The sequence below is a fragment of the Meleagris gallopavo genome, chromosome 1 (assembly GCF_000146605.3).
Source record: "Meleagris gallopavo isolate NT-WF06-2002-E0010 breed Aviagen turkey brand Nicholas breeding stock chromosome 1, Turkey_5.1, whole genome shotgun sequence".
Classification (NCBI taxonomy): domain Eukaryota; kingdom Metazoa; phylum Chordata; class Aves; order Galliformes; family Phasianidae; genus Meleagris; species Meleagris gallopavo.
In genome coordinates this window covers 63220889-63248490 of record NC_015011.2, presented here as the reverse complement: position 1 = coordinate 63248490, position 27602 = coordinate 63220889, and the positions used below count along the sequence as shown (strand labels likewise).

The 27602-nt window shown below is 36.2% G+C and overlaps 1 protein-coding gene across 1 annotated transcript; it reads left to right on the top strand.

Moving 5' to 3' along the window:
• DNM1L (dynamin 1 like) lies at window positions 1-26223 on the top strand (the record flags this gene model as incomplete). The annotated part of the gene is made up of 20 exons (XM_019611616.2): window positions 1-163; window positions 4530-4568; window positions 5721-5767; window positions 6748-6819; window positions 7766-7852; window positions 8272-8434; window positions 10033-10153; window positions 10763-10894; window positions 11196-11402; window positions 11610-11730; window positions 12971-13126; window positions 13249-13338; window positions 14099-14191; window positions 15070-15099; window positions 15620-15676; window positions 16805-16882; window positions 19050-19217; window positions 19858-19967; window positions 21959-22118; window positions 23344-26223. Coding segments are annotated over 20 exons (2151 nt in total), but the record flags the coding sequence as incomplete, so codon positions are not given.
• Between the last annotated feature and the right edge of the window lie 1379 nt (window positions 26224-27602).

The window sequence follows — 27602 nt, the reverse complement described above, 5'->3', positions numbered from 1 at the left end:
TATTCCAATTTTCAGAGCAGTGGAAAGAGTTCTGTGTTGGAAAGCCTTGTGGGGAGGGATCTGCTTCCACGAGGTACCGGAGTTGTGACCCGAAGACCCCTCATTCTGCAGCTGGTGCATGTTTCCCCAGAGGATGGTCGGAAAACAGCTGGAGATGAAAATGGTAAGTGTGATCCAAGAGCGTGTTTGTTCTAGCAGGAAATGGACTTTTAATTTTCTGGTGTATTTTACTGAAAAATCAGTTGTTTAAGCTTAAAACACTTTTTTTTTTAATAATAAGTTTCCTTGGAAGAAAAGATTGCCAATGTCACAGCTGTGATGTCCGTAAAGCAAATGTCACGACATCAAAAGCTTTTGGGTATTCAGAATATCTTTAATGTTTTAAGCATTCCTGTTTGTTCTTAGCAAATGCCTTTGAGAAAATCAGGCTAAAGGAAGCATTTCTCTTTCGATAACGATTGTCAATTTCAATAATGAAGCATCAAGAACGTGATTTCCTTGTGTGTGCTTTTCTCCCCCTTGTCTTTTGCTGCTTAAATAAGACATTTCCTTGAAGTTATGTGATTCTTTAGAAGGAGGTGAAGAGATGAATAAACTGGACTAAGCAGTAGGAGAAACAAAACCAAAGAAAGCTGTAGCAGATGTGAGGAGAATTGCATGTGTTCTTGTAGCTTACAGATACTAACTGATTGAGCTACTCTGAGAGATTTTAAGCACATCAAGAACACTGCTTTAAGTTGTCTGAAGGTGTACTTTGAAGCTTTTGTCTTCTGTAGTACTTCATTATTATCTTGCTACCAATGAAAAAAATAATCTCAGCGGTCCCTTGGAAGTTTGAACACTCCTGTTGCTCTTGCTCTTTCACGAGAACACCAGTGGCATATCCACTTATTGATGGTCAGACACACACACGCACATTTAACTTAGATAGTAAAGGTACGTGGAGTTTTGATGGTGTGATAATCTTGGGCTTATAATTATTATTTCTCATTGTGTCTAAATTATTCAGAACTGATTTCTAAAAATAGTAAGTTAAGGTATCAACTTCTTTGCAGTGTAACATTTGTTAATTGTTGGTCTGTTCAGCCTGAGGAAAAGGAGACTGAGAGGGGAACTGATTAATGTTTGTAAGTATCTCAAGTAGGGTGGGAGGCAAATGCATGAGGCCTGGCTCTTCTCGGTGGTGCGTAGCAATAGGACAAGGAGCAGTTGCCTAAAGCCTGAACACGAGAAGTTCCATACAAACGTGCAGAAGAACTTCTTTACATAAGGGTGATGGAGCACTGGAACAGGTTGCCCAGAGAGGTCGTGGACTCTCCTTCTATGGAGATATTCAAGACTTGTCTGGATGCCTACCTGTGCTACCTGTTATAGGGAACCTGCTTTGGCAGTGCAGTTGGACTCGATCTGTTGAGGACCCTTCCAACCCCTGTGATTCTGAAAAACACTTACTGAAGTTTGGCAGTTGAAAGGTTAAAGCTTCCATTTTCAATATTGCTGCAAGCAGAAAACACAATTCTGATTCGTAACAATTAAGTGTTTTTAGCATGCAGGACTCTGTGTACAGTCCAGGCAATGCTTGATTGTGAAGAGATCATAGGATAATTCAGAATGGAAATGATCTCAGGGAGGTCTCAAGTCCAGCATTCTGCTCAAAATAGGGCCAGATTGCTCAGGTCTTTATCCATTTGGGCCTTGAAATCCTTCAAAAATAGGGAATGCATAGACTCCCTTGCCTGCTATTTAAGAATGGCACATTGGATTTCTTTCTGAATGGCTTCATGCTAATTGATTTGCACAGTACATGAGTTTTGGTACTTAAAACAAAAACAAAAACAAAAACATTTGATTCTGGGTTGCTGTATAAAACAGGATTTTATTCTTCTCTGTGACTTTACAGGAATACAAGATAATTTTGTAATGAAGGGAATTATGAGTCAAGGCAGAGGTTTTCTGCTGTAGGTTGCATTTGATCCAGGGATTTGAATTTTAAATTGGAAATGGGATCATTATATTATTGCACTAGGATGTTGGGCTGAATTAATATTTATAAGGCCCATTTAGACTTTCAGAGGAAAAGATCAATATCTAAGATGTAATTTCTTCTGGATGTTCCTTTGAGAGAAATGTGGGCTTGTTTGTTAAGAACAGACAAACTTCTATAACTTTCACCAGTTGCATTTGATTTGCCTCTCTTCTCCCTCAAAAATTCAGGCAAATCAGTGATTTTGTCATTGATGTGGTTTAGCTTATGCATTGATTATCTTGTTTCATCTGAAAACGTGGAATCAAGCTTGGAAAAAAAACAGATGGCAGACTCTTCTGTCTGAAATTGTAATAAGTCATAATACTATTACAGATGTTACCTTTATTATGACTTGCATGTTGAGGTACAGCTTGAATACAGTTATATACAGTTATGAATTTCGTAGAGAGAAAACTTGTGGGAAAGACCTTGTTGGCGTGAATGGTTTATCCACGAAATCTTGGACAAGAGAACATCAACCTTAGCGTGTTGCTTTCTGAGTGTGCTTGTGAACTCTTTGCATGACCAGATACTTCAGTGCAACTGCTTATTGCTTTGTGATTCCTCGTGATTTGTAATTTCTGTTTTGTCACATTTATCAATCCTTTCCTCCTTGCCTTGAGAATCCTTACTTTCAGAGTCCTGATGCAAATCCTTCCTCCTTTCCTAAAAACTCCAATGCATTAAATTAAAGCCATTGGGATTTTTTTTTTCAAATGTCAAAGGTGTGTGTATCATTGTAGACTTCAGGTGAGTGAGGTGAAAGATTCCCACTATATAAAATGAAACTTCTAGGATGAATTAAACTTACATTTGCGCCAATGAGACTTGCTGTACATCTTGGGACGTTGCATTTATTCTTTTTTTTTTTCTCCTCCATGTGCTCTGAGGCTGAGGTTAAGCCATTTATCACGGGTTCAATCTTCTCTTGTGTTATATATAGCAAGGAAAACTTGTATCTTGTTAAAGCTTAAAAAATACCCCTCTCATTAGATCCATGGATGTTAACAGGTTAAAATGTAATACCTCGTAATAAACTGTGTTGGTTTTTTTTTTTTTGTATCTATTTTTAAAATCTGTTGGTTGATATAACAAAAAAAAAAAAAAAACGAAAAAAAGCATAGGACTAAATCTAGCAGCAAATTTCTGTGCTGCCAGAAAACCAGTAATTTAAGACTGAAACAGTATGTCCTACATCATCTCCCTGAGAAGAAGATAACAAAGGAGTGCTTGCTCTGTTTCTTTCAAATTGTGGTGGTGGCAATATCTTGCTGTATCTTTTGGTTCTGTGCCCATCATCCTTTTCTCAATTCTTAAGAGGGAATGAGTAATACAACTTCGAAAGAAATATAGTTTTTTTCCTTAATCTGCTTTTTGCGGTAGTTCCTCTGTACAGTAGATAAGTTAAACCTGTTTAATGATGTGAAATTAATAAGCCCTTTCATTTTATACTTTTTTTGAGGTAGAGGCTGGTATGTGATTTTGTTGATTTATTTTTTTGTTGATAAAAAAAATAGCTGCCTCCTAACAATGATTTTCCTGTATGCCTGTGGTTGTTCATTAACTCTAATAAAGCATTGAGGACAGAAGTATATTTAATAATTTTGTTTTTTTTAATAGAGCCAGTTCATCTAAATCCATGTATTTCAATTGACAAAGTTCTGACTTATCCACAAGTGCAAGACATCAGAATTAACTCCCCAGATCTAGCAAGCTTTCCAAAATGATGAGCCAGTTGTTGCTGTGCTCCTTGCATTTTGTGCCAAACAGGCACAGCATGCAACAAAAAAAGGTCTTCCCTGGTTTGTTTTGTTCTTGCACTTCCATGAGGCTCTACTGGTGTCACAGAAAAATATAGTCGTAAACTCATTAACCCTTCAATGAACTTTCCATTTGTTTTTGTAATGGGGTTTATATAAGTGAGAAACTCACAAAGTGGAGAATGGTGATAGCTAATGTTGTCTCTTCTTAAATCTGTCTCAGAATTGCTGTGATTAGTTCTCTTAATCTGCATGAATTCATTTTCATCAAAAAGATGGATACAAAACTCAGGTTTCTTTCCTTTGCAGTAATATTATCTCCAGTGATACTAAATACATGCCTGACTTTTTCTCATTCTTGCCACGAGTAAATGATGACAAACATATTTCGCCAAAGAAGTTCAGCTTTGCAGAACCAACTGTTGCTTTTCTCTGTGCTCAGACAAAAATATTGTAAAGCGTTGGAATTCGATGAGCAGCAATAGTAAAGAGATCATCAAGTAAACTTTGTGATATGGAATATCTGATTAACACTCATCATTTATCGGTGTTAAGATCTTACTGCTGTGCATATTGTTAATGTTACACATTCTCATCAGTAGTGGACTAGCATGCACATCTGTCTGCATGCACTTGTGATCTTTGTAATATAATCTCATGATGAAGGTTAATAAAATGCTAAATATGTTAAATATGATGAAAAATTTTAAACATCATTCACTGCTGTTTCTCTTTAACTGCAGACCCTGCTACATGGAAAAATCCAAGACACCTTTCTAAAGGTTGCCTTTCTCCGTTTGCTTTTTCTCCCTACACATGAAGTGCATGCCTGTATACACTAACCACATACATTTCATGCCACGTTATTGGTGATCACTCTTTTACACACTGGCTACTATGTTGATTATTTTGCTAAGTCTTGTGATTTAGTTTTTTTTTTTTTAGCTTTCTGACCTTGTTGCTTTAGAATGAGATGACTTTTGCTTTTCTATGTGGGTGCTGCCTCATAGAACTTTCTGCACTTTTAATTCCCAAATCCTTTAAAACATCTCTGTTGATTAAAGTACCTTGAAATTCACTTTGAGTGAAAAAATGTTTTGAATGCTGACTTAATGCTAGGTAAGCATTGTGTTTGTTAAGCTGTTTGTTGTAGGCTGTTTTTCTAGAGCAGATTGCTTGTTGAATAGCAGAAGGGAAAGGATCACAAACTGAAAAATTCGATGTGGAACTCTTGGTATTTGGAAACCCAGTTGTGGAACTGTGAGCTTCTTGCAGCATGACTCTGCCTGCTGCCTACACCAGAGCAGGAGTTGACCAAATGTTTTGCTGTTTCTGGGACTGCTCTTGAAGAGCCCCCAACTAATCCAGGCATCTGTGGTGACAGACAGTGATTAAGATGTTTGGTCCATGACAGATTTGGGAAGAGACATGCTTTCCTAAGACTTCATTATTATGTAGAATACTTATGTATTTTCTGTTTGTTTGTTTTGGTTCTACAGGTTTTTCTAACTTTTTCTTTCAGCTGCAATTTGATCTCATTTGCATGGTAAAAGAAAAGTTGCTATAAGCTGGTGAATATTTTTTTCAGGTTTTTTTTTTAAGCTGTTGCTAATAATTATTTTGTTTTCTGTTGCAAGCTGATTTTTTTTTTAATGGACTCAGACCTTTTCCGAAGAATGGTAGGACAGCTGATTGGCTCAGTTCACAATTATGAAGGCAGAGGTTGTGTAAGAGAGACAAAGAGTAATGAGATGCTGTGCTTAAATGAGCAGAATCATAAATGTATTTGTACTGAGCCATTTAATGTCTAATAGCAGAAAGTGAACTAATTCTTGCTGCTTGAAAAAAAAATCACATTCTAGTCTTCAACAAACAGACTCAGAAAAACGTGATTGGAATATCTGCTTCCTCATGTACCAATTCTTTGTTTTCAGAGATAGATGCTGAAGAATGGGGTAAATTTCTTCACACCAAAAATAAGGTATGTTTGCTCTGGTTACGGAGCAGCCTTTCCCAAAAAAGAGAACCATTCTGCTATATTGCATGCCAGAGTATTCAGGTTTTTCTGTTTCTAAGAGTAGAAGATTAACCAAAGCCTTAGTTACTTACCAATAACTCTGTTTGTGGATCATTGATTCTGCCGAGTTACTTATCTTGACCCTAAAAATGTTGTTTTGCTGCTTTTTTTTTTTCCTTCTGTGCATGAATTAAATGGCAAAGACAATTGTATACTATCACAAGTCATTTCAGTTCACTGAAGAATTGACTACTTTAGAGGTATATTACAAAGCTGTGAAAAGGAAGAGTCAAATACTTAGCAAGGAGAGAGAAACAGAGATGGCTGAGGATTTCAAGTTAAGATTTAGACTTTGATTGTCTTTGCCAGCAGCAAAACTCCTTGTTGGCAGATGTTTTACTAGTTTAAACTGATTTCCTCACTTTGTAGGCAGTACTGAAAGTTGAAGGAATCTTAAAGAGGAACACAGAGGAAACATGTGGATGGGGTAGCTTGGTGGTGGCTTCCTTTCATTGATGGAAAGAGGATACAGTAAACAAGAATGTGAAAAGGAAATGATATGCTGTGTTCTTTGTCTCTTCCCAGGATGTGAAGGAGTAGAAGCTTGATGTTGTTCATCAACTTCAAAAGCTTGTAACTAGATTAGCAGTAGAATTAAATGTGTGAAATTCTCTTTAGGTGAATGCAATTTGTTTTCTACCTTGTCTGATACTGTTGTAAGCGCTAGTAACTGCCATAAGATTCTGATTCCTTTAATTTTGAGCCATGATGGTTGCTGTTACAGCAGTAGCTTAATAGCTATTAGTCAGTCTTCCTTTTTTCCCCCTCACCTTCTGTATACATAGATAATTTTTCACTGTCTCTTGGAGAAGGAGGCACTATTTCACAATTAGATGTTTGTGGATAAATGGCTATTTACGTAATCTTTCTTTTTTGTACTTCAGATCTACACAGATTTTGATGAAATTCGTCAGGAAATAGAAAATGAAACAGAAAGGATTTCAGGAAATAACAAGGTAAATACTGAACTGTCCATCTTTGTCTTGGTGTAGATTCTCTTGCTACTGAAAGCTTTCTTAGCCTGTTCTGACATCTAGAAGTGAAAAGCACTGAACTGTTCTAAAGAAGAGATAGCAAGCAGCATTACTGTGTTTAATGATTTCTCACTGTATTCATGAGTCAAGTCACTCAAGCTAAAAGAAAACACAGAGAATTGTTGTTGCTTTACTTCAAAACTTCCACAGTAATCCTGCAAAAAAAAGTTAAACTTGCTTCCACTGTTTCCATATGCATACCTTCATGTGTGATTATAAAATCAAGTATTGTGTTACTGAATATCTATGTAATTACTTAGGGCAATCCCAGGTATTTATACAAACTGGGAGAAGAACCCCTTGAGAGCAGCCCTGTGGAGAAGGACTGAGTGGATACAACTGTTTATGAGGGTGGATAGTGAAAGGCAAAGGGGGAAATGGTTTTAAACTGAGACAGGGGAGATTTAGGTAGATATTAGGAGGAAGTTTTTCACGCAGAGGGTGGTGACGCAGTGGAACAGGTTGCCCAAGGAGGTTGTGGATGCCCCATCCCTGGAGGCATTCAAGGCCAGGCTGGACGTGGCTCTGGGCAGCCTGGTCTGGTGGTTGGTGACCCTGCACATGGCAGGGGGTTGAAAGTAGGTGATCATTGTGGTCCTTCTCAACCCAGACCATTTGATGATTCTATGAAATAAAGTCTTTTATGGATTATGTTGAGGGGATAACAAGGCAACTGCTGAATACAAAAAAATTGGTTGGCAGATGTTGCTTTTTTTTTTTCTTCCACCAAACAGATAAGATGCATGATGGAAGAAATGTGTTCTTTTATTTATGTATTATTACAAAACTTCAGATTTGACTTTCCAAAGTGTCATTTAAATAATTTGGTACAGTGATTAACTTTATTGTACTATGAATACATTTCTAGGGTATCAGTCCTGAACCAATTCATCTTAAGATTTTTTCATCTAATGTTGTGAATCTGACTCTTGTGGATTTACCAGGAATGACAAAGGTAAGATATGGAATGCTCTCCTTCTGAAAGCACTGTGTTTTGAACAGGGAGCTTATGTTCGATCTTAAGTGTTATTTTGTATTGTTAGATTGGTGTTTCAGTTCTTAAAAGTTGTTTACATTTTCCTTCAGATAAAGTAGTTGGCTATATACGTTTGAGATGTCACATCTTCTGATGTAGGATTAAGGTTTCTGGTGCTATTCACTGTTACAGTGACCTTTTTTCATTCTTTTCATTCTGTTTTTTCTTTTTTCCTTTCTTTTCCTCTCTCTTTTCTTTTCCTCTTTCTCTCACTTTCCTTTCTTTTCTCCCCAGAGGGAAAGGGAAGGGCTGAAAACTTTACAGTATTCAGTTAGTGGCCTAACATGGGAATAAATGTACAGTTTTGAGTAGTTTTGCACTGTATTTTTTTCCCCTAGGTGCCTGTTGGTGATCAGCCCAAGGATATTGAACTTCAAATAAGAGAACTAATCCTTCAATTCATCAGCAACCCAAATTCAATTATTCTGGCAGTCACAGCAGCTAACACAGACATGGCCACTTCAGAAGCACTTAAAATTGCACGGGAAGTGGATCCAGATGGTAAGCAGCAAGAAAAACTAGATCTTGTAATTCAGCTTCAACTTTATTTTAGGATTTAATTAAAAAACAAACAAACAAACTAAAAACAAAACAGAAATTGTTTGAGCAAAAAGAAGTAAGGAAAATGTTACTTAATTTCCTGGAAAATACAATTATTACATTTGCTTAAAGATTTCCAGTTTCAGTCTCTGCAATTCAGAAAATACTGTGATCAATTAATATCTTAAGAGCTTTCTGACTTACAAACAGATCAGAAAACTATTTTAATAGTCCTACAAGCCACATCTGTTTTCAGAGCAACAAAATGGCATTACAGAATATTAGTGGTTTTGAGATTGTTAGTAGTTTAATCTGTTAGGATGACTTCATGCTTTGTTGTCAAATATTTTCTCTTTTATAAGAGAAAACACGTCATCCTGCAGCAGTAATTATCTGTTTAGATGTTACTTTAGTGACTTCTGGTAAGAATACAATTAATATGTCTTCTTAGTATCCATTTTAGTGTTCCACATTTGTATGACAGAACCGACAGCTTTGTTTTAATCTAAAAAGGATAACTTTTATATTTGCCTAATGACTTTGAAACAAAGCTGAAGCTGCTATTTACTAATAAATGGTACTATGTAATTTGAAAGACTATGAAAGTGTATACTCTGAACATAGGTATATTGAAATCAGGGAAAAATTTTGTGTTGGTATGCTTTCCCATCAAATCCTTCTCATAGAAGTAGTATTTCTTACTTGCTTTCAAACTACAAGTCTGCTTTGTGTCCACAGCTTCGAGGGAGAATCTCTTCCTTTGGTTTTCTTTTTAGTCAGATTGTCCTGGTTCCAGCCAGCAGAGCTTTTCCTTTTCATTTACTTCTGTAAAAGTGATCAGCTGTGGTTTTTGGATCACTTCCCAAAATTCTAAACTTTAAAGGTCTGGAGTTTCAGGACATGTTGCAGGCTTTTTATAGGCACAGTGGTATGCAAAGAGAATTTGAGTGACTGTTTCTTCCACAGCATCTAATGCAAAGTTGTTTTCACTCTGAAAACATTAAGTTACATATTTGACAAAAATCTGTTTCATTAATCCCATGCTGCTTCTTCAGACTTTTGGCAATGTATATGATGCACAATGCCTGAAGTGGTCCTGTTACTTCCCCTGGCAGCTTCTGCAGTAGTAGAGGTGCTTCAAAAATAGTTTCATTATTTGAATTGGCATGATGTGTAGTGTTACATATATCCTAGAAATGTGTTCAGTTTGCTCACACTTGCAGGTCCCCTGCCCATTTGCCTTAGTCTTCTCCATAAATACTTAATAGCAACCTCATGTATTATGCAAAAATATTTATTACATTTAGCAATTGTATAATTTCAAACTGCATGTTTCCTAAATCTTTCCCCACTTATGCATGGGGAGCAATACATGCTAAATAGTTATTTTTCTACGCTTTTGTTGATAAAAGGCTCCAGGTAGACAAGCACCACACATTCTTTTGCTGGTCTCTGCTGGTTTGATCTATTATATTTTATGCAATTGTATGAGGAACTTTGTGAATGCTGAGTTTTGATGAAGACAAAACATCCCTGTGAGTGAGTTGTCCTTTTGGTAGGTCGAAGAACCCTGGCTGTTATCACAAAGCTGGATCTCATGGATGCAGGCACTGATGCTATGGATGTGCTCATGGGAAGAGTGATTCCAGTAAAACTTGGCATCATTGGAGTAGTGAACAGGTCTGTCTGGGCACATTTGCACTATTTTTGACTTGCTTAGCCATGGGTATGAATTTAAGAGTAAGGTGACTTGACATTGAAATAAACTATCAACAAACCTGTTGCTTACTTTTTCAAAATCCCTGTTCTTCTTGTCAATCAACTGCTAATTTAGAAGAAATGTCTTTATTCCTTTCTAGAAGAACTGTAGTGTTATTTCTTCCCTGTATTGATTTTTTTTTTAGCTTGAGTGATGTTTCTGATCAGCTGTTCACATTATTGCTAATTCAGCACTAATAGATACTATATATTAGGTCTAAGCACTGCTAACAGCATAGTACTGGCTGTAGTACTTGTTCACTCTTATCTTTTGCATCAGCTAGATCTAATCTCATGTAGTAGAAAGTTGTTTGCTTAGTCCGTGCATGACTGCTACCTGTACTGATTTACTACCTGTGCTCCATGGAACAACAGATGAACCCCTTCTTTATTGTCCAAGCAATAGGAACAATTGTCTTTTTTGTTGTCTAAAGCAAAACTCTGCTGTTCAGTTGTCCTGTCAGGTAAAAAAAGAAGTGTGAATTGTTTTTTGCATGTTAACTAGTGTGAAATTGTGTCTTTTAACTTCAGGAGTCAGCTGGATATTAACAATAAGAAGAGTGTAGCCGATTCTATTCGTGATGAATATGGTTTTCTTCAAAAGAAGTATCCCTCCCTAGCCAATCGAAATGGAACTAAGTATCTTGCTAGAACACTGAACAGGTATTATATTAAAAAAAAAAAAAACAAAACAATTGTGTGTGCTTTTCAAGGTATGTTGAAATGTAAATTGATGTATGATATACGTCATCATTTGTATTTACCTTTCCTTTTTACTTTGGTGTTGTACAGTGAAACAATAAGGAAAGCTCTGTTTGGCTCCAAATTCAATTTCTGAATTTACTGTAATTTCCCTGAGCAAATGTTTTCCTTTGTTGGTTATTTTCTGTCTCATCTCTCTTTTGATGGAGATGTTAACTCTGAAATTCCTTCCCTCTCATGAAGGTCTGTTTTTTATTTTCAGACTACTCATGCATCATATCAGGGACTGCTTGCCAGAACTGAAAACCAGAATCAATGTTTTAGCTGCTCAGTACCAGTCTCTGCTTAACAGTTACGGGGAACCTGTTGAGGACAAGAGTGCCACTTTATTGCAGCTTATTACCAAATTTGCTACAGAATATTGCAATACTATTGAAGGAACAGCAAAATACATAGAGACTTCTGAGCTGTGAGTACTGAACGATTTTCTGGAATTTTGACTATGTGTTTAGATTGAGCCTTGTAGCTCTTGCTGACTTACAGTGGCAATACTAGTACTCTAGAGCATAATATAGTAAAAAAAAAAATAAAATAAAGTTTGAATGTAAGTAATTATAAAAAAGTTCATAATGAGAGCTTTTTTTCTTCTTTACTAATTTCAGTTACTTTGTTTCAGATGTGGTGGAGCCAGAATCTGCTACATCTTTCATGAGACCTTTGGACGGACCTTAGAATCTGTTGACCCTCTAGGTGGCCTTAACACAATTGATATCCTGACTGCCATTAGAAATGCTACCGTGAGTGTTACTCTGTATTTCTAAGTGCTGTTCCTGTATATATTGGATTCAAAATAAGATCTCAACTAATTTGTGCTACTTCAGGACTGTGAATTAACAACAGCTGAATGAGTTTGCGTGGATACGCTGAATCCTCCTTTTTGTTATTTCAAGAGAAAAATACAACATTTAGATTTGCAGCCTTTTTCAGATATGGAATGAGTTTAAGGGAAGTGCTTGCTTGTTTCTGTTGTGAATAGGCTGAAATTAAGCTTAGACCCAACTTTGGCAACCCAGTGCTGTTATTTGTGTGAGAAAGTGTGATGAAGGACTGCTTGTGCACTTGTTTTGCATGAAGCACTTCTGTGTTAGCATGAAGACTCTGTGTGATCTGCAGGTTAGGACATGTTCATATATTTTTATTTTCTATAACGGATGCGACTCTTTAGTAGTTTAGTATTTACATGATTGGTTTTGTTGTGAATGTGGGAATTGATGTTGCTAAGAATTCACTGTAAGTTCACTTTCAAATGTTGCAGTACAGGGAATGTTCACTCCTTCGAACACTCCTTGACATAACAAACAAGTCAGCTTTTGCATTGAGTTCTGATTGGTGCAGTCGGACGGATGTGTTTCTGTGGTCAGTAGTTATTGAGACTTGGGATACATCAGATACTTGCAGCAATGAAATGTGTGCACGCTGTTGTCCTTCTGTAAATCTAACACAGGATTTAGTGGCTGATAAATTGCATTGATCTGCAAGGTCAGTTTTTGGGATAATTTAATTTATGCCACAGTGACACTGCACCCAAGTATATTTAACAGCAAACCCAGCTGTTGTCCAGTGAGAATTGTGTGGCTCCTAAATAGTGATACCTCTTCTGTCTGCTGAAAACTAGGAAAAAAATGTTTTAGTCTTTCTTATAAATTTTATTTAAACTTGTATCCATAAACCTGAAAATAATTATTCATGGTTATCAGATCAGGTAGAAATGCTCAAGATTTGATAAGGGTGCTGGTTAATCGTTATTTAACACTGAATCAGTCTTTTAGGCATTTTCTGTATTTCTTTAGTCTGTAAACCTTTTTTTTATTTCAGTATTCTTATAACAGGTATTACTCTTATATTGGCAAGGCCTGTTCTGAGTGTTCTTCTGGGTGTGAACACCATGACCTGATTAGTTATAGGCTTCACCAGAAACTCCTGAATACAAATACCTTGTTTTAATATACAATTTCACAACTTTTACCTTTAAACAAGGGTCCCCGTCCTGCCTTGTTTGTTCCTGAAGTTTCATTTGAATTGCTGGTTAAAAGGCAAATCAAACGTTTAGAAGAGCCCAGCCTTCGCTGTGTGGAGCTGGTTCATGAAGAAATGCAAAGAATTATACAACATTGTAGTAATTACAGTACACAGGTAAAAATAATGGGTTTGAATTATGTTCTCAATTATTGGGCATTTCCCACCCTTCTTTCCCTCCCCTCTCCACCCCCAACCCAAAAAAACCCAATGTCTTATCAGTAAATGTTTGTTTTTAGGAGTTGCTGAGGTTTCCCAAGTTACACGATGCCATAGTTGAAGTAGTAACCTGTCTTCTGCGTAGGAGGCTTCCTGTCACAAATGAAATGGTAATTTTTCATGTTTTATAATGTTGCTGGAAAAAGTATGTGTTTTCTGGACTTTTCTTTGATGCTTCTGTCTGCTTTGTAATGTCTGGAACCCAAATTTTTAAAAGAATCACAACTCATAATGGTGAACTATTTAATAGCTACGTTGTTTGAAGCTTGTACTATAGAAGAAGATAGATGAAAAAAGGATCATGGTAGGGTTATGTTTCAGTTTTTCAAGAAGGTCAAGGTGAAGTGTTGTTTTCACTTTTAATGGCTTTTAGCTAATGAGAACTGATAATTCAATTTCTGTCTTTGGGTAAACGTTCTGATATTCTAGTATCTTTTGTGCTTGCTTATTGGAGATAAAGATACTTTGTACATATGTGTGTATGCTTGATGTGAAAAGCAGATGAAAGTTTTATGTGCAAATAGTGCAGTGTTTCTCACTGTGGCTTGTGACTATATTGTTTACACTCCTTAAATTGCTGAGTTTGTTTATTTCTTGCTGGAGGGTGGTTAGCTTAATAAAGCTAAGAAGTTAAACTGATACATGTTTCAAAAAAAAAGCTGAATATCTGAGTGTATTGCAGTGATAGACCGAATTCCTTTCTTGCTTTGCTCAAGGTCAGAACTTCATGTCTTTGGGGCAGTAAGAACAGTCTTTGGCTAAGGACAGTTACAATGTATTGTAGTCTAGGCAATTAGACTAGCAGTGTACCTCATTTCTGTTTGCTACCATTAGACTCACTGAATTTCTGTGAATGTCATTTCATTGCAGGTTCACAATTTAGTGGCTATTGAGTTAGCCTATATCAATACCAAGCATCCAGATTTTGCTGATGCCTGTGGGTTAATGAATAACAACATAGAGGTAAGAAAATACATCTTCATCAAAAATAAGTTCAGTATGCTTAGTAAGAGTGGATAAGTTGAAGGATCGTCTATGATCATGGGTTATATCTTGCTTCAATCTGTCTTATCTTTTGACTTTTCAAATGAGAATCTAAATAACAAGTGACAGAACAGACTTGTCAGTTTTTTATGAAGCATAGTTGAATATTTTGAAGTATGGAGGTTTGATTATATTAGAATAATGGTGTACACTTACTTTGTGATCAGTTGATGTATTTGATTTATACTGCATATTACGTTCAGAACCAGTGGTTGATATTTTACTGAAAACAGTTCTGCTTCTGTGTCTTTCTGAAAAATAAGATAGGCATCAGAGAAGTAGCTATTAAATGAAATGTTTGGAGGAGAGACTTCAAAGAAATATAGTTTTACTCTTACGATTTCTGTAGCCTTTCTGTTTTGCACACTCAATATTGATTGATAATCTCTGTTGCTATCATAATCTTACAGAAGCAGTTGCGGTACAAGTGTGGTATATGGAATTCTTTCTCAAAGTCCTATTTTTATTGCAGTATTTCATCCATCTGCCTGAGAGCATGCTAATATTCTTGTGTTCGCTTGTTAATCCAACACATTTTTTCATAGTTACGTTCTTTTTTTAAATTGTCATTTCTGTTGGTTAGTTCTAACCTCTTGCTTTCTATTATATATTTTGTATTGACTGGTTATGCAATTGATTGAAGAGCAGTCTACCAAGGTAAATTCTAGTACAGGTACAATGTCTGCACAAATTGCTGTGAGTATGAGAATTAGGACTCTGTCAAGTTGAACATAAGAAATAATTGTTTTATTGTGTGTTATCTAAATTAGTTCTTTTTCCAACATCTTCCTGAACAGGACATTGAACGTTTTGAAGAAACAGAGCATGTAAAACATCTTATCTTTATTCAGTGGAGAATCAATTACTGATTTCAAGAAAAACCAAATTTTAGTTTGATCTGATCGCTTCAAATCCTGTTCTGTTGTGAAGTAATTTTTCCTTTTGGGCTAATCAGAGTAAACTATGCTGGATGTGAAATCAAATCCTCCGGATTATTTTAAAGATTTAATGCTTACTGAGGGTCGTAGGGAATCTATGCTGAGCCAAACTGCTTAGCTTCGATCCCGTTTTTTAAAGGCTCTGGTCTTGATTATGAAGAGTGTTGCAAAAAGTTTTGCAGAAGCTTTTTATGTTGAAAATTTACTTCTGACCTGACAATCGGAGTAGTTTCATGCAAAGAATTGAGGCTTTTATAGGATCGTAGTATAGATACAAAGCACTAGCTGAAATTCAAGTAGTAGCGTTTGTTTGTCTTTAAAATTTGAAGTCATCTGTAACATATGAATATTGGATGTGTATTGAGACAGAGTGATGCATAATTGAAGTCTTGCTGGATTATTTTTAAAGGAACAACGGCGTAACAGGTTAGCCCGGGAATTGCCTTCTTCTGTGCCACGAGACAAGGTGAGTAAATGTTGATTTTTTGTTTATTTTCAGTGTAATGCATTCTCCTTTGATCTAATCTAAATGCTGGAAGCTTTGATGTGCAGCCCTAGTAACACTCTGGGAAGCTTCCAAGTATTGACTTTTTTTCTTTTGATTTCCTGAGGTTGAAGTAGAATGCTTTTTCGTCTTCCAACGATGCAGATTTTTGGGTTTTAAATCAAGGGTTTCTGAGGACTTACCTATAAATCTATATTAATATTACACACATTACTTGAATGCCATTTCAGATGAGGCTTAAAATGTTTGCAGATAGTAAAGAAGTCAGAACATGAATGCTTATATTTAGGGCTGTGACACTGATATAAAAAGATAAACAAATATTTATATAAACAGATATTTATTGTGCCAGCACAGTGACTTGTTTTCTAAAGTCACTCTTAAGACTGCAATTTTAGTGCAGCCTTATTTTCTTTGGGAACAGATAGAGGAAATAAAGTTGTTAGTTGATTGTCGTAATCCAGTTGTGTGCTATCTTTGGAGCTTGGATACCAAGCATCATGAAAATGTTGCCTTGTGGAAATGAAGAGTCTGACAATCACATAGGATTTCAGACAGTTGTGTATTTAGTATTATGTGAAGTATTTCAAATTTGAATGCACAGAATATGGTTTAAGCTTATCATTATAATAAGTATTAGTACAGCAGATAGAAATCAATTCTTTCAGTTCTTTAGCTTAATAAGTATGACGAAGTCAGAGCGGACTTCAATATTACTGTCTCAAGTCTGTAGAAGGCAGCTGATGGATTAACCAAGAAGCTTAAGGCAGCTGTCTAGAAATTGCTTTCAGTACTGTTCTTCTTTTAGTTGACTTCATATTTAAATTATCAGTGTAGGAGCTGAAATGAAATTGAAGAACAAGATAAACCAGAAGTCCCTTACCTGTCTTGAACATGCTTTTTTCTCCATTTATATTACTGTGTTGCTTGCAAATCCAAATTATTTTCTTTTCTGGATTAAAAAAAAACAAAACAAAAAACTACATAAAAATATATTAGAAGCTAAAAGTGCATGAATTTGCTAGGTAGATTTGGTGGTCTTCAGTTGAATTTTTTTTTTTTCCCTGCATTTTTTTTTACCTTCTTTAGTCTACTAAAGCTCCAGGTGCATTGCCACCTGCTTCCCAGGAGACTGTTACTGCTGCTTCTGCTGAGGCTGATGGCAAGGTCTGTCTTGATTTTTCCTATAAGCACTGCATGCCAATTGATGTTGTGGTGCACTTCAGGTACTACAGGAAGCAGTCTGTGTTTAGTGCTCTGTCCCTAGTAACCAAGTGGGTGTAGACTACATTACAATTCACGACTTCAGTATGCACAACGGTGGGTAAAGATGTGCAACTAGTTGGCAAAGCCACTGCTTTCTGTTTAAACCCTTGGTTGTAATATGTTGTCGTCAATTGCTTGTTTGGTGCAATGGTACTGTAATCCAAGTTTTTCAGCATGGTTGTTAAACTGCATGTTTTTGATGTGTTGACAGTTAAAGAAGAACAGAAGATAAACTAAAAATGTGAGTTTCCTGCTTTCTGCAGGGAATCCTTACAGGCTTTGTTACAACTTGAGCCCCCTTGTTGTCTGACCTTAACTGTTCACTACTGTGTGTGAAATGTACTCTGCAGTGGCTTTTTGCACTTCAGACCTGTAAAATAACAGCTAAGTGCTGTAAAGACTTCCTTGCTAATTGTTTTCATTGGAGTCACAGAAGATGGAGTGTCACAAATTTGTGTAGTAGGAGTAACTAAGGAGACTCAGGCTTTCTGCTTTACTGTGTATCTATGTTCTGCTTCTAGTGCAAAGCTGTCATTTCTGTCCTCAGCAAAGTGGTTAAAAGTCAAAATCTGATCATCAGTAGAACTTTGATTTTGGTCAGTTTTATTGGTTCTGATAGGCTGCAAACAACTAAAAAGAAATCAGGATCTATAATGAAGATAGTGTTATGACTGCAGAAGTTGCAGGAAACTGCCAAATTTGGTTTGTGTTTCCCACAAAGCTTGTTCTTTATTAAGTGGTGTATACTCTGGTGCTTTGTTTCTTATGAAAGAGTGTAGCTTTCTGAAACTGCTTTGGAGATAAAGCATGCTCCACAGTAATACTGGATGGGAGAGGTATAGGGATTTTTGCCACTTTAAATAACTATTTTAAAATCAGAAAAAAAGGAATGGAGCTTTCCTTATCAATGGCTATCTGTTATTAATAAAGGTTCACTTGAATTCTTATAATCTATTTTGTATTTCTCTGAAGAGCAGTGCAATTTTATTAAGACTACTTACGTGCACATTTCAGTTGGGTTTTTTCCTTATGTGTATTTCATTTGCCATTTCCTCACTCTTTAGACCCACGATCAGCCTGTAGGGGTGGTTTAGTTGTAAACACGATAGATGGTTCTACCTCAATTCCTCCTATTTCTGAAGGAAGAAATAAGTAGTAGGTTCAGAGCCTTTAATGACCAGCACTGAGATTACCTTGTTTTTGTTTTTTTTTTTACTGTATGTATTAAATAGAAAAGCTGCTAGGCTTATGGGAAGGTACAAAACAAAAATTAACACTGTTCCACATGAAAATAATTTTTTTTTAATACTGATCTAATGTGTACAATCTACTAATATTTTTGTCCCATGTTTTCTAATATGTAAGAGCTGGGTATTACGTGCTCTTCTCAGAAGAACAAAGTCATTCTTTCTCTGGAATGGAAACTTTACTTCCCAGACAGTGCTATCTTTGCTTCCAGAAGATGGAGACTTTTCTTTTTTTTCATTTGGTACTAAAAAGCTTTCTGTAACACGAGGTCTGGCCACACAAATACATTCATAGCTTTGGTACCTGGACACATAAACATGCATATATTTCATTTATTTCACGAGCTGTTATTGTAAAGAACTTTTGTTTCTATACAAAGACTTTAAATACACTGAGATCTTTCAAGACCTTGTGGTGAATCTTGAATCTTAATATGTGTTGTCTGAATGATCCTGATAGTGTAGGCTATATTACTTTAAGGATATGTGGTAAAAGCCAATAGATTTAGGAAGACTGTGTTTCAGCAGTGATCTGTAAATGGTGAAGCTTGTTTGTGCAACAGATTTCATACCATTTTTAGGAAGAATGCAAGTTTAAAAAGCTTTCATTTTAGTGATATTTTACTCTCATTAACGGATTTGAAAGTATCCTTCTAATTGGTCTCCTACAGGGAAAACAAAAGTGAGGGCTGAGAAGAGCAGAATAGAAATAAAAATACACACATGAAAATCTTTTGAGTCTTTCTTACCAGTAGCTTACTAATAACAAATTTCATCCTGTTTGTGCTCTGACGTTCTTCTCTGATGTGTTGTTTGTGCAGGCTGCTGCTGGAGCAGGAGATGTATCTCAGGAGTCTGGAACGGGCAACTGGAGAGGAATGCTGAAAACCTCAAAAGCAGAGGAGGGATCAGCAGAAGAAAAACCAAAACCTGCTGCAGCGCTTCCTGCTAGTCCTCAAAAAGGACATGCTGTAAACCTATTAGATGTGGTGAGTGTGATGGAAAGACGCATACTTCCTCTTCGCAGTTCAGACTCAGGAAATAAAATATATGAATGCTCTATGTTGTGACTGTGCTACTAATATGAATCTTCATGAATAATGACCACTATAGATACAGGGAGCTCTGGCCTCTCTCTTCTCCCTTTGTTAACCTTTCTAGTATCAGCCTACAACTTGGGATAATTGGCTTTCTTTCACGGAAACTTCAATTTCTATGAAGTGAAATCCTTATCTAGATCACTTCTAAAACAGAAGAAAATCTCAGCTCATCTCAATTCAACTGCCTGTTCATTTTTGCTGAAGTTGGAATTTTTCATACCATAGAAAAATTTAATAATTTAAATTAAAAATAGATGAAGATTCTTAAAGTCTTGGCAGAACTTACTTCCTTTAGTGAGCTTTAAAAACTAAATTGGTTGGTGCCATCTGACCTTTCAGTTTCAGAGATCTGGATTTTGACATCTCTGGGTCGATAGTAGAGTAGCGTTGCAAGACAGATGACGTGTATCAAATTATCAGACTAAAAGAGCAATAGTTGTCTCCCCCAGTGTGAGTTTTATTTATCTAAACAAATAAGCAGAATTTAACGTGAGGTTTCTTTTTTTTTTTTCTTTTTTTTTTTACATAGCCTGTACCTGTTGCACGCAAACTTTCTGCCCGTGAGCAGCGAGATTGTGAAGTGATTGAACGACTCATTAAATCTTATTTCCTTATTGTCAGAAAGAATATTCAGGACAGGTAAAACAAAACCTAGATGTGTTTAAACCATACAAATGTTGTGATATCTCAAGAGTCATATATATAATTTTGCTTTTTTTAATAAAACTCACTCCTCACAGAATTAAGAAGGCTGAAGTAGTACTTGTTTCTTCTGACAGTTTTAATTCTCTATTACATTGATGTATGAGGTTCAATGAGTCCAATTTAGGAGGTGGCAGTTTTTCTAAAGAATGATGAAGAATTCAGGTGGATGATTTTGAGCAAATAACTGGAATAAACTGTGTGTGTGTTATGTAGCCATGGCAGAACGTAGCTTTGCTGTCCTTTTTGTTTCAAACAGGGACTGCTGTGGTTAACCCTTTACATTCTTTGCAGTAAATATGCAGCAAAAATGCTATCCCAAGTATTGCAATTTTGATTCATTAAAACATCCTGACCTATTTCAGAAATATTTTTAAGAAATATATTTTAAAGACTGCACTCATGTCCATCCCACATTGTACTTGCAAAGCTGATTCATTCTCTTATTTGGAAGATTCAAAGCTGTGCTGGGATAGATACCAGAGTCTTGCTCTCACTCTTAGCCAGGTGACTCCCAAAATATTTTAGACTTCTTAAGTTCTTCTTTTGGTAAAATTTGAAATGCATCAGCTTGAAAAGTAATGTAAAGAAATGTAAAATTAATTATTTTACTATTAATAGACTTATGTAGTCTCATCATGATTTCCCAGAAGTCACTCCACAGCCAAGCAGTAAAAAACCTTAAAGCAGTAGAGCATAGTGAGGAAAATTCCCAACCAAATGTGGGAGTATGATTCCAAAAGTTGACATGTGTTGGATGGATCTAGGTTTGTCTTGGATCTAACTGTTCAGACTTGCATGATACTTTGAATTAAGTGCATTCTTTTGAGCAAAACCTTTTGATCTGCCCAGGATAATGGTTTTGATTTGGATTTAGCACTGTGGGCACATGAGATCACATGGAATTACTGCTCAGTGAGTCAGTACTGACTGTATGTCAGATCCCAGTCTACTCTCGTTGTAAAATATTACTTACAGTGTTACATCAACAAAGTGGTTGTTTAAACTGATATTTTTTTATTTATAGTTGGGAAGGACGATTGATATTTTCATTGTCAGCTGCTGCTATTCTGATGAAATAACCCAAGGGGCAGTAATTTGACTTTTGATACTCCATTTATATCGTTAGATTCTGGTACTGTTCTAGTATAGTGATTTTATTTTCACCTTTTCAGAAAGTATTCCTACACATACCTTAAGTCCCCAAGAAGATCAGGTTCCAGTAGTTTCAGTACTTGTATTTATTTTTTTCCCAGGAATTTTAGCAGTATGGAAATCTGAGTAAAACATGGTTTCATTGGGGGGTATTGTAGCCTAATATAGAACTGAAAAATGTTGCTTTACAGATTCTGTAGTCTTTTTCTGAAGGATTGTTCTTGAATTGGCATTGATTGTACCTTGCTTCCATTTTAAACAAGACATTTTGCACATTTCAAATCCATTTGCTGTTGTAAATTGCCTTTATGCCTGTGTTGCCTTATTTTAGAGATTATTCAGGCTGGTATTTGAACAGGAATCCTGCTTTCAGTATTGGATTAAGATTAGATATATCAATCCTTTCCTTGACTCTTCTCTTTTGCATTTGCACATACGGTTGATTCTAGGGTGACATAGCCTTTTTGTCATGCCTAGCATAGTGGAGATTTGGTCTCTGGTCCTTAGTGGGGAAAAAAATAATTTATTTTTCATGTACTTTTTACAGTATATATTCACATCCTTTACAATACAGCCATCTCATGTGGAAGACATTCATCTTTTAAATTGCACAAGATACTTTGTTTACTTGAGATAGAAAGCTTTTTATATATGTCAGTGGTAGATTCCTGGTAGTTTGAGCCAAGGTTCTGTTGCTGTTTGTTTGTTGTGAATTCTCTGATGTAGGCCTGGTTTTATTATGTCCTGAAGAAACAATCTTTATGTGCTTGCAGTGTGCCAAAGGCAGTGATGCATTTTCTGGTGAACCACGTGAAAGACACTCTTCAGAGTGAGCTGGTGGGCCAGCTGTATAAATCCTTGCTGTTGGATGACCTTCTGACAGAATCTGAAGACATGGCACAGCGCAGAAAAGAGGCAGCTGACATGCTAAAGGTATTCAAAAAGAAAAAAGACAGAAAAAGATCGGAGCCTTATGGGAATAGTTGATGAAGCTGAAACCATGTAAATGGTAGATTTTGTTTCTGATCACTTGCTCTTACTTAACTTTGCTCTATTGTGTTCCGTAGTTCTTTTCTGGGAAATAGATTACAGTCTTTTAACTATTGTTCCCATCTTCACACAGTCTACAGGCCAGTGGCTAGTGGATCTAGAGTTCCTTATAGTATAAGCAGAGGAAATGTTGAGACTCAGTTATCGTGACCGCCGTGTACGTCTGTATCAATGAATGTGGGACATACTGATGTTTAAAAAAAAACCTCATTTCTTCATTATTTAGTTATGTGACGTATCAGTCTGCTACAGCTGAAATGCTCCTTAGGATTGACCTATTTAGAAAAGAATGCCTCTGAAATAACAGTGCAGCTTCACTAAAGAAGTATCAAGAGGTGCTTCTCTCTTGTGAACAGCACAATCTGTTCAAACAGTGCACGTTTGAGAGATCAGACGCCCTGAGATACTGCTTACCCAAGATGCCTGTAGCAAGTTCAGTCTTTGCAACTGTATGATAAAAGTACATGAGGAGGGAAAGTGTATTAACTCTAAGCTTCATTGGAATAAAATTATTATCAGTATTAGTTGGTATTCTGAGCGTAAACCAAAACAGTTTAAACTTCTGAAGTTTAGCAGGCTAGACTGTAGAGACTGCACCTAAATACAGAAATAATAGAAGTGCAGTTTCCCCTTCCATTTTATGGGGGATATTCAAAGCATTAAAATTGTGTATGGTGAAAAGATCTGCTCTTCTTGAGAATTTATGTATGTATATACACATATGAAACATTAAGATAAGCATGTTACTGGGAACACTTGAGCATGTTAATGTTGCTCAGAATGGCAGCGAGTTCTTTTTGCTTATAACCAGAAATGCAGTTTTAAAGTAACTCAATTCTCTTATCTCTAGAGAGACAATTTAATTGTACCTTTGCTAAAGTCTTAGCACTATCTTCGGTTTCGTAGTAGTTCTCACTTGCATGATCTTTTGCAGATGCAAGCTTCTACAGTTGTTTATCAATGTCCTTCCTGGTTATTACCACTAATGAAAACGACTGGCTTCGATTTAAATACTAACATCACACTTTCTGACTGCCATCCTTGCTTCCTTCAGAAATCTTTTCAGAAATACCAGTTAACACTGGTGGTTTTGTTTCTCTTTGCACAGGCCTTGCAGCGAGCCAGTCAAATCATTGCAGAGATTCGGGAGACACATCTTTGGTGAAGACTGTACCAGCCACGCTATTTATATGCGTTGGAGGTTACATTGACTTCAAAATTGCTAGGCATGGTATACGGAGTAGAATTTTTATTTATGAACTCTTATCTGTGTACTGCAACTGTGTAAATCTGCTCATGTAAAGACAGTTGGTTTGATTTGCAAACAGAAAAATATGCTGTATTTTGCAAAATAAGTCGTATTTAATCCACATAATAAATGGCTCTAAATGTTTCCTTACCAGCTTTCTGGTGCAAATTAAAGCAGACCAAGTCTACTGTCTCAGTGACAGGCTCATTTGAACTTGGGGAAAAACACTGAAGTTCCAGTGCCTGACTTGCTAAACAGGTTGCCTGTGGTTAAGATGGACAGTGTAGTCTTGTGGCATAGTTTTAAGCTGCTTTTACAATAGAAGTTTAAATACTGTGAAGAGAAGAGAGCACCAAGTATTTTCTTTCATGACTATATTGCATGCACTATGACAGATGGAGGTGTCAATTTTATAGCACAGTAGAGATGTCTACCGTATTGCTACATGTGTGTCCCCATTTCTTTCCAAATGTTAAAAACTGCAGACAAAATTCTGAACTTCATCTAATGGAGGAGTATCATGTAGGATGAATCAGCCTGGAGCTTGTGAACAAGTAATGGCCTACTGACAAGTGGGTGCCAAGTTGTTGATGTGCACTGGAGCTTGCGTAAAAATGTTGGGGGTTATAATCAGGTACAAGAACACCTTCCCCTTTCTTCCCCTTGGGACCAAGCCCCTGGACCATCCAATAATAAATTTGTTCTGGCACAACTGAAAAAAAAATAAAAATGGATTTCAAAACTGTTACGGGATAACAAGTGTTTTTTTCAAAAACAGATCAAGTTGGCCAGGGAGAAGGGGATCCCCACAACTTACTACCAAACTTTGGAAGATAGGACAGTATGAAAGAAAGCCTGCGAGATTGGAATATTTATACTAGAAATCACAGTTACTTTTAAGGAAAATTGTACTGTAAGTAGTTCTTTTTTTCTTTTTTTTCTTTTTTTTTTTTTTAAGGACAATCACATTAGGAAATCTTAAGTTGGAAGTTGAGTTATTTTCTTCTGATTGTAATTCATGCAGTCAAACACTGTTCACACTAACCTTTAAAGGATAAGCATTTTAATTTTTATGAATAAAAAAATTATTTAAATTCCAACAAGCACACTTGCATGTACTTTTCAAACAGATCTACTTTTTTGTATAAAGTTAAAAATGTGTACTGTGGTGTTGCTGATATTTTATCTTTAACACGACTTGCATGTGAAAAATGAGACACAGCTGTTAACAGCCACAGTCTTCTTTTAGTATGTTGGGCCAGTACTGTGAGGTTTTTATTCCCCTATTCAGTTCCTCTCTCATTTCATCAGTTAACAGAAACTGAATTCCTGTTGTAAGCTGCTAAAGATTAAAAATTAAAAAACTGTTAAGGTCTCAGTTTCCGACAAGGTCTGTTTTAAAAATTTGTTCTTTCACATAATAATTTTGAGTTTGGCACCACTGCAAACACAAGGAGTTAAGTCTCACGTGCAATTCTCGTTATTTTATGTGTTATCTGAAGTAATTCACACAGGACACAGAAATGTAATCTGTATTTTTTAAACAGCCTAAAAAGTCACGACGTTTATGTTACGTATAACGAATATAAAGGAAGTAATTGTATCTTATAACTTCTTATTCAGGGATGGTAGTTCTCAGATGTAAGAAATGCAAATGTAATGAAGTGCAAGCCACTTCTCAAGTGAATTTTAGTCAACAGTGAAAGCTTTTAAGAATTTGGTCAAAAGCATTACATTTGTAGTTGGAATTCCCCTGGCATCTCCTTCCCTTGTACTTTTGGCATCTAAGAAATGTTTTCGACAAAACAGAACTGTCCCTAAGTGAACAGCTACCCATGCTTTTACTCCCAAATGTCAATCAGCAGTCTGTTGTCAAGGGATATTCTGAATTACAAAGTTTTCAAGTGCTACGTAAAGCAGATGAATTCTATTTATTTAAGAATGTCTTGCAAGTGATAACTGGCTCTGTAATGTCATGTGAAGTCTCCAAAGTGTTTATCTGTGGCTTTTTTTTTTTAATGTTCCAATTTTTATTTTTTTGCTTTATAAACATTTTTAATTTGGGAATGTTTGAGTGCCAAGAAATGAACTTGTCAACCTCAATGCAAATCTTGAAAACTCCATGCTGTAACAGCCCTGTTATTAAATAAACAGATACTATACAAAATGAATGATCCCAGAAATAAAGTTTTGAACTCACTTTTAGTTCAGGTGGCAAGACTGTATACCCTTACAAGTTTGGAGGATAGCTAAGAATACTTGTACAGCCTTAAGTTTGCAGTTGCCCTCCTGCAATTCATCATTTTTATTTCTTGTAACAGTTGCTGCAGTTATTTAAGTAATAGGGTTGATAGGCAACTGGTGGCCATTAATTGTTTTCAAACAATGGATTGCCTGAAACAGAACTAAGTGCTATTGTTGCTGCCACCATTAGAAGAAATACTGGGCAGACTGGTGAGAAGTCTCACTAGATTAGGTTATACATCTCTTACAGTCAACCTCACTTAATTTAAACCTGAAATATTTCTGTCATCAATGATCAACTTTCAGTTTAGTTAAAAACAAAAAACAAAAGCAAACAACTTCCCTCCTGTGAAATAGTCACAGAGAGAACAATGTCTGTAGCCAGTTTAGACTAGTAAATGTTTGACATTAATACCTGACCTGTGTGTGGTAGTACTGTAAATAAAACACAGTATCTGTGTGAAAAGTTTGTCAATAAATTTTGTGAGTCTTTTAGTAGTCAGTTTCGAACTTCACTTGGTGGGTAACGGGAGTGTCTGTCTGCTTCAAACTGTGTTCTGAAGTAAAATGTAACAAAACTGAAGTGAAACTCATTTTTAACCTCTGTGGTATGGAGGACTAAATACGAGAGATGCTAAATGGAACATGCTGCAAACTCAGGTCCCTGCTTTATGGAACTGCAGCAGGGGGAAAAAACTTACCAGTCTGCTGTTTCTGTTTCAAAATTGCATAATTTTGAGTCTTTTTTTTCCCCTTCAGTTAAATCCTTCAGTTATGCAAGCAGTGTTTTCTGCAGATACTGAAGTTCTCAAATGCATCTGTTTTTTTTAACTTGTTGCCAGTCAAACTCTACATTTGGAGGTGAGAGAATTAGATGATTAATTCCTTGAAGTTAAAAAAGAGTAGACCAACTGTGTACTGTTTTATGTCCATACAGCTACATCTTTTAAACTGCTGAAGGTGTTTTTATGTTCAAATAGCTCCTTTTTTATCTGCTGCAAGCCCTCTCACCTCCTACCTTGTTAACACCTTTAGAAATGTAAGTGCTTCTTGAAAGCAGCCACCACTTACTGCTGGCTGCCACAGCATTCGAGTCCTTTGGTTTGTGTTGTCTCCTGCTGCTGAGCAAATGTGGTCTTTTTTTTTTTTCCCCCCACGTTGTTGTTCTTTTTAAATCTCTGACCCAAAAATACTGCTTTTCTTCCTATACTTGCAAACTACACATTTGCACATGCAGTAAATACTTCAGTACTCTATTTCCACTTGTTCACCTCTGGATGAGTACCGTCTCTGAATGATCACCTGAACATGCCTGATTTTGGTATCTGAGGAATAAGAACAGCCCAAGAAAGAATACTGGGTTTTTAAGTTGTCTTTGATTCTTGGCCTAACTGTTGTAACACGCAGGTGCAACACCCTGTACGGGCTGTGTGTGATATGTAGTGGTTGCATCCAGCCGCCTCTTAAAAAGAATCAGGGAAGGGTTTGGATTGTTAGGAGCTGGTTAGAAAGAAGCACACAATAAAGCTCTTGGAGTTGATGGATCTCATTATAAATCTTGTATACAGAGAATTTAACTTTTTCAATTTTGTATTTGTAAAAACAAATAAAATCCTTTTAATACTTCATGAAAGTGGGTGCTAATGCTTTAAAAAAAAAAATTGAAATTTGAGACTATATAAGGATCTGTGGATACAGAGGGAAAAAAAGCAGGAGGAGATTAGGTATGAAAAATGACTTAATCTACTCCTAGGAGTTCTATCTGTAAGCAGAAAGTAGCTGTTAACTCCTATTTGTGTTTATTTGGAGGTTAATATGGGTGTGCACTGGTGCATTTTGTTCTCAGGTGCATGTTTTTAGATTGCTGCAATGCT